At 36.6% G+C, this 7471-nt stretch overlaps 1 protein-coding gene across 1 annotated transcript; it reads right to left on the bottom strand.

Annotated features, from left to right (window-relative positions):
• Positions 1-431: 431 nt before the first annotated feature.
• LOC148040006 (uncharacterized) lies at positions 432-1073 on the bottom strand. The gene is made up of 3 exons (XM_087662840.1): positions 992-1073; positions 797-898; positions 432-671 (listed from the first exon to the last, which is right to left on the bottom strand). The coding sequence occupies exons 1-3, from the start codon at positions 1034-1036 to the stop codon at positions 432-434; spliced, it is 387 nt and encodes a 128-aa protein (XP_087518966.1). The 5' UTR covers positions 1037-1073.
• Positions 1074-7471: the final 6398 nt, after the last annotated feature.

The following is a 7471-nucleotide window of genomic DNA, read 5'->3' as shown; positions in this document are numbered from 1 at the left end:
CAAGGATCCTATTGTGGATCTTGATATTTGGTTCAACGAGGATATTATTGCAATCTTAAAGATCAGAAAATCATGTACGCTACATCAAGTGAGGATGGATTTACAAAATGAAGACATTGAACTACCATGCTCCTTTGTATTCCAACTTGACAAGAAACGAGTAAGTTTTCACATCATATTATATCTACTTAGATGTATATCAAGATCTCACTTTCTAACTAACAAACATTTGTAATTTATTTTTTGCAGATATCGAAAAGGAGAGAAAATAAAATACACTGCAATGACATTCAAGAAAAGATATCTTTACTATCAATATAAAATACATGTACAAAATTTGTAGCAGATGTCTATCTGCCATCTCTATGAGATATACAAGGGCTGAAGGGCAAATTTCTATATATGAAGGCCTACAAGGTGATATGGCAAAGCTATTTCTTTTTTGGAGAACTATCCTTTCTAGGAGTCCTTTTGCCTTGCTTTGATGTCTTGGGTATAGAAGGTGTTGAAGCTATGGATTTGCCTTCCGTGGTTATAGGCACCGCATCTCCTTCATGGTGCAAATCCCCACCAATCTCTGTTGTTGGTTGTATACAATTGACCATCATATACTTCAAGAGCTTTGCTCTGATGTACCAAATATGCTCAGATGTATAGCAATCCTTCGAAAACTGTCACACATTTATAGAAAAAAGAGTTTTAGTTCATTATTGTTCTTACAATAGACTATATTTTTATCATCAATGGACTATTTGCAATTAATATCTATCCTAAAGTTTAGCATCTTTCATATTACCTTTACATGTTTATCATCATTAAGATAAACAAAGTTAACCATTCTTCTAGCATTTGCAATCACCCTCCAGCCACAAGAATGGCTATCATCCTGATGGGGACACTGCAACCACCAACACAAAGTAAAACTATAAAGAGGACGAATGGTAGTTCATAGAATAAACTCATGTTTCAATTATTTTAATGAATAACTTACCGCAACTTGTCTATATTGCATTGTTGCAAGCAAATCAGATGGCATAGGAGGTCTTTTCTCTAGCTCTTCAATTAATCTTTTGGCACCTCTGTATATAAAATATGTTGAAATTTAGAGTACTTACAAAAAAAAGAATTGAAATATCAAGGAGCCCTTGGATAATATAACTTACAATTTAGCATTTCCATGGCTTCCTTTCATAGAGTTGATTAAAAAGCATTGCTTATCCACAAGGTCTATTGCAATCAAGCTCCAATGAGAACTAAAAGCAATCATATCTCAACAAATTAGTAGGATAAAATCTCAAAAACTCTAATAGAATATTGAATCACTTACTTTTCATTATATTGAATCACTTACTTTTCATTATATGGAATTATAAGCAGCTCCAAAGTATGGAAGTCAATCAAATTGAGCCAGTGCTCAATAAAACTTGCATCAAGCTCATTCCTCATAAAGAATGAGACAGATGGATCAAAAACCTCAATTTTTTGTTGTATATCCAAAGGAAACTCATGCATTATACACCTAGAAAAGGCATAGAAATAGTGAGTATAAACAAGAAAAATCTTATTGCTAAAAAAATATCAAAAAGTATAAGTAATTATGGATGGACATACCTTAGGCCAGCAAGAATAAGAGTGTCATTTACTTCTCTTCTTTTATCCTTAAGAATCTGAACACATCCAGCATCAAAGGAGAGAACCTCAGTTCTTTTGCCTAAGTCACCAGGTAAGAAACAAAACACACTGAATCCTTTTGGATTAGTTGCTTCAAGAAGGGTGGCTAGCTCATTTTCAAAGGACTCTAGTTGCTCTATTTCCCTTTCTTCAACCCTTTGCTTCCTATACTCTCTCCATTTATCTGCTTGTTCCTCTTTAGCCTTCTCCTCTTTTTCATGTTGCCTTGTATCCTTCTCATGGGTGACCCTTGTATCCTTCTCATGGGTGACATCCTCAACCCTGACACCAGAATCATCTTTCTTTCTTCTAGCTGGGGGCACATTAAGGATATTAAATGTCTTCATATCAGTGAGGGGAATTGGCTCAAGGACCTTTGAAAATCGATACCTTAGCCTCCTAAGAATTACCATGTCCTTGTCCATGAGTGTGAGCCTATGAGCATGAGCAGCACAAATGTAGGCATCTTGGAAAAACTCAATTAGAAAATCCTCTGTGGCTTCTTGTATACAATTAAGAGCTGTTCTTGTCCATCTGAAACTATCCAAACTATATCTGTCACAAATTTCCCTGACAAGCCTCTGAAAAGATAACTTTGGAATTGCATTGTCAAGAGCATTTACTGCCTTCCTAATCTCCCTTAGACACCTGACATTTTGAGAAAACCTTCTCCTTGGCTTTGACTTTCTAGAGAGCCTCTGAGGCTTTGAAGACTGATGAATCTTTGATGCTAAATCCCTCGGATCAATCTTCCCTTTTCTTGCTGTTGACTTAGTCCTAGCCATCTGCCAAAAAAACATATGTTACTTCTTCTCCAGCATGTAAAGCAAAACGCGAGTCCCAGACAAGAGTTATCTATGCTGCATGGCGTTTTCTCGTATCAGCTGAATTTTTCTCAAGCTGTCTAGTGAAACGCGAGTGTCAAGCAAGGCGCCTCCTTGCAGCTGCTTCTTTTCGCGTTTCACTGGACTTGTTGTCCATTGTAGCCAGTGAAACGCGAATTTAAGCCAGGGAACCTGCTTGAAGTACCTTATTTTCGCGTTTCACCGGACAGCTCATGAATAGCATAAAAATTGACAATGTGAAACGCGAGTGTCAAGCAAGGCGCCTCCTTGCAGCTGCTTCTTTTCGCGTTTCACCAGACTTGTTGTCCATTGTGTCCAGTGAAACGCGAATTTAAGCCAGGAAACCTGCTTGAAGCACCTTATTTTCGCGTTTCACCGGACAGCTCATGAATAGCATAAAAATTGACAAAACCAAGAAAAAAGAGCTTTGATCCAAGGAAATCTTTTAAGATTACTTAAAATATCCATAGGGAGGAAAGAAACAGGCACCGAGAGCATGGAATGCTCAGATAAGTAATTATTAACAGCAGCATGGATTTCAGATAGCTCATGCAGATCACAGTAAGATTTCCTTAAATATCAACAATATTAAGGAATGCTTTCACTGTGGAAAAAATTCTTTTGTAGTGGTCATGAGCTAATAATAACATAAAGGATTAAGGAAAAATATTAAAACAATGCATTGAATGGAGCTTGTTATTGAAAAGCAAGATGCAGAAACCATACCTTCTTTTCAGCTTGTTCTTCACAATCTCAGCCTAACGATGACAATATGCTTGAAGGTTTGCTTTGTTGGAGAAATAGTGAAATGCTTGGAGATTGGAAGGAAATGCTTGCAGACTGGAAGGAACACCAAAAACAAAGATGGAGTAGCGATGAAATGCGATGAAAGCTGAAGGCGGTGAATTTGCATGGACTCAACGTTCTTCGCAAAGTGTTAATAACACACGTGTGACGTACTCTCGCTTATCGAAATTTTTTATTTACTTGGAAAAGGGTTATTTAACACACGTGTAACGTATTTTTGGAAAAAGAGAATGCGCACGTCTTCTGAGGAGTTTATTATGCTGTGTTAAGTCAGACACATGTACACGTATTTTTCCATTATTACACAAACTTTTTCGTTGGAACTATCACCACATGCTTAACGGTCGATATAAAAGCATTTCAAACCCATTTCTCCGACATTGTCTTCTTCTCTGCCAAAATTTCGTCTCGACTTCCCTTCAAGGTCCTTGCATCCTGTGTGGAGAGCAGTTCAACAATCTTTGATAGGTAACAATTTTTTTTATTACAAGCATTTTAACAAAATAAATTTGATTAATATAGAAAGAATGTTTTATAACACTTAAACAATTAAAGATGTTATGTGCTTTCTATCTTTCAAAAGCAGCAAAGCTTTTCCAAAAATGATTATATCATCAATTTGTGTGTTTCCATAGAATTTATTTATTGTTCACGTTTCCTTTATTCATTTGCAATTTTTAACAAGTAAAACGCGAGAAAATGTATGTGTTGATAATATTTTGCTTAGTATCGCGTTTCACCGGCCACATTTTAGAATAATTTTTGTCTTCAAGCTAGTGTCCGATGAAACGCGATTCCTTCACAGGCATTTTCCTTTCACACTTTAATTTTCGCGTTTCACTGGTCAACTAAAAAAATTCTCCTGCTTTGATTTTTTTGTCTTGGAAAATCAATGTTGGGGCCTCTTTCCATGATATCATCTTGTTTTATTGGATATTGGTTCTTTTCTGCTTTTTTTTCAGGGATAAATATTTTTCTGGTCAAAATGACAAAGAGGAAGTTATCTCTGGAAGGAATGGATGAGGAGGAGATAATTAAGACATCTGATGATAGGCTCTTTGATCTTTTACACATCACTGGAAATTCTTCCAAGTTTTGCTATATCAGGGAAATTTTCAATGCTCCTTTTGATTTGAAGGAGTTACTGGAGGATCTTGATGATAAACTTAAGGAGTACAGATGTTTTTATGATAGACATGTGCAAGGTTTGGAAGTCAATGGATTTGTTCATTATAGTGATGTCATGGGAGCCACCAATACATCCAGGTCAACTTTGCTCGGCAGGTTCAACCTCATTGATGAGGAATTCAGAAAGAAAGAAACATGTTGCCCTTTCCACAGGTACCAACACCAATGCCTTCTAATCCACAAGGACGTTGGATTTATTGTGTATCTTCAGTACATGGAAAATTCTTCTCCAGATATAGACCAACAGAGAAAGCTAGAGGATATTGCAAGTATGGATAAGGAGGTCGAAGAGAAGGAGGAGATGTTCCAAGAAGATGTTGAGAATCAACTTGTCCAAGGTTTTGATGTAGGTTTATTCAAGAGTGACAATATCACAATGGTGGAAGAAAAGGAGATTGAGCCAAGTGCACAGGTTAATGAAGAAGGTCCTCTTGCCTGTGTTCCAACATTTCCCACTTATCTTATCAACAAGAAGATATATGTGTTGCTAAATGATATTCAACATCTTTTTGATCTTAGAGAAGATTATTGCTTAGCAATCCTTGCAGGTTGGGGCAAAAATGACATGAATTTTATAGGTTATGAACAAGAACCACTAGCAAGTCTTGATGTTGAGGGAGAGAATTTCCAAGATAGCTCTATAGCCTTACATACATGTATTAATCAGATCATAGAATACGAAAAGGGGGGGCTACCTACAGAAGAAGAGTTCTTGCAGGTCCAGAAGAAACTTCATATTGATGATGTAGGGTATGAAGAGAGATTGAAGTCTCCATCAGATGAGAAGTCCAAGAGTTCAATAAATCTTTATGATGATAGTCTTCTTGAAGAAGATGAACACCCTAAGGTATGAAATATAATTCGAAGTTACCCATTGAGTTTATGTTAGACTTTATTATGCATTATAGATAAATATCTTATATCTTGTACTGTTGTGGTTTGTTCTATAGATTGAGATTGAAGATCTGGACAACTTTCTTGGAAGGGCCAAGGGCTCTAGGCCAATGAAGCTTGGAAAAAATCAAAGCCTTGGCCATTATATTGGAAACTTAAACAATCAAACAATTGTAATATATCATAGTAGATTCTCAAGCTCTCCAAGTCTACCAATGATGGCTTTGAGAGCTATCTCAAAGGTTATTGGATCTCAAGTTTTCAGCAGAGGTTTGGACAAGATCATTTTGGTGGAGAAGGAAGAAGCCATAAGAGTTTTTGGCTTTATGCCTGGATACAGTGGATCTAGAGCTAGATATTTTGGAGTTCTTGGCTCCTATTTGCTCTCTTATGTAGGAGATAGTAAGAATTTGAAGCTTCTTCCAGGCTATCGGAAACAAGAGTTTTTGAAATACAGAGGTCTTATTGAGTGGGATGAAACAAAAGATACCTCTAGAGGCCCTGTCGAGCTACCTGAAACCAAGGACTCCACTGAAGGCCCTGTCGAGGTGCCTGAAACTAAGGACTCTTCTGCAACACAATCAGACTAGAAGATGCCAAAGATTAAGGGTTTGTTGAAACCCATCTTTTCCCAACTCTTTGTTTGGTTTGTAACCATTCTGTAAATCTTTGCTTTGCGCAAGAATTTAAATATCTATCTTTTCTTCTTTGGGTAACAATTTGTATAGTCCTTGCTAAAGATGATGTATTGCTTGATGTGGTTGTATCTTTAAGCTTGAATTTATGCCAAATTTGTCGATAGAACCATTGAAAGACCTCTAATAAACTGTTGGCTTTGTGTCTTCCACCTCCATGTCTTGTATGTCTGAAATATTTTGTTCTTGCTTGATAATGTGATTTTTCCATACCTTGGGTTGACCAGATAGATAGAGATCCATATTGTTTAATAAAGTATGGAGCATGGTTGTATAGAATATGCTGCATAGTCAACAAATAAGGAAAGTTATTAAAAAACATTATATGAGTTCGACAATGAAGAAACAAACATATACAAACTTCTTACCATATAGTGAGTAAAGTGTTGATCACCCCAAGCTTCTGTCATCGCCTTTTTGAAAAGGTTCAATTGGTTTTTAAAGTCTTTGAGATCATCGTCATTCCATTCAGTCTTATCACAATAAAAAAACACTTTGTCTAGTGTTTCCCAAACTTTAGCTTTTCTATTTCGAGCTTGTCCATTATCAGTGTGATCCTTAACTGCATTATGTAGGGATTTCCACTGATTAAATTTAATAGTTGAGCCACCATTTCTCGAGTTTATCTTGCCAAGTCTCCCATGAAAGCCTAGAAACCTTCTAGCCTTCACTCCACCAATAGATGGTTTTTTTGGGACACAATTACCATCCTTAGACTTCTGAAGATCTGGTTCAATAACAACATTGCCACCATGCAAACCAATTGCAGAGAGAACTTTTTCAACCTTTGTTATAGCATATGTTCTAGTTGATAATGGCTTCAACTTCCATGCAAATCCTATATAGAGATGAACAAGCTTTTCGATTATCCTGCAAAGTGCATGAAGTGTACAAATATGGGCATTCGCTAAAGGAATGTCCAAGACTGGTTTAAATTGTGGATCCTTATTGTGCCTAGAGGGAGCTCTATTCCAATTGCTTGAGTTTAACTCTACAGCTGGTGACATGCAGTATAAGCAAGGAGATCTCGAGTTAGCTCCTTTTGATACATTATACATACATTTGAGTGTCTTTAGGTCACCAGCTATGTGCCACTCAATCCTGTAGTTCCCTAATCCTTCAACAAATAGCTCTTCTCCTGCTTGTTGCCTTTGAATAACATTAGGTATTGATGTTTGATGAAAAACCCAATATAGTATATCAAAATTCTCAGTATCTACCTCAAATGCTCCTAGCCACCAGATGTTATATTCAGATTGAACACTAAATGATGTTGAGTGATTGCAATGACTTGACGAAAGTGCTCTATTCATCAAGGTGATAGAGATTCTCTCCAATTTTTTACATTTCAGAATCTCACTTTCATCAAGT

The sequence above is a fragment of the Lygodium microphyllum genome, chromosome 2 (assembly GCF_053477565.2).
Source record: "Lygodium microphyllum isolate KBCC chromosome 2, Lygodium_microphyllum_v1.1.10, whole genome shotgun sequence".
Classification (NCBI taxonomy): domain Eukaryota; kingdom Viridiplantae; phylum Streptophyta; class Polypodiopsida; order Schizaeales; family Lygodiaceae; genus Lygodium; species Lygodium microphyllum.
Note: the sequence above shows the minus strand (reverse complement) of the source record. Positions and strands in the feature narration are given on the sequence as shown.

What these genes read in the sequence shown, in the direction of transcription:
- LOC148040006 (XM_087662840.1), bottom strand. Translation starts at nt 1,036, where the DNA reads ATGCCATCTGATTTGCTTGCAACAATGCAATATAGACAAGTTGCG. An exon ending in TGCAATATAGACAAGTTGCG is followed by an intron (nt 899 to 991) that starts GTAAGTTATTCA and finishes TGGTGGTTGCAG; the next exon opens with TGTCCCCATCAGGATGATAG. An exon ending in ATGATGATAAACATGTAAAG is followed by an intron (nt 672 to 796) that starts GTAATATGAAAG and finishes AATGTGTGACAG; the next exon opens with TTTTCGAAGGATTGCTATAC.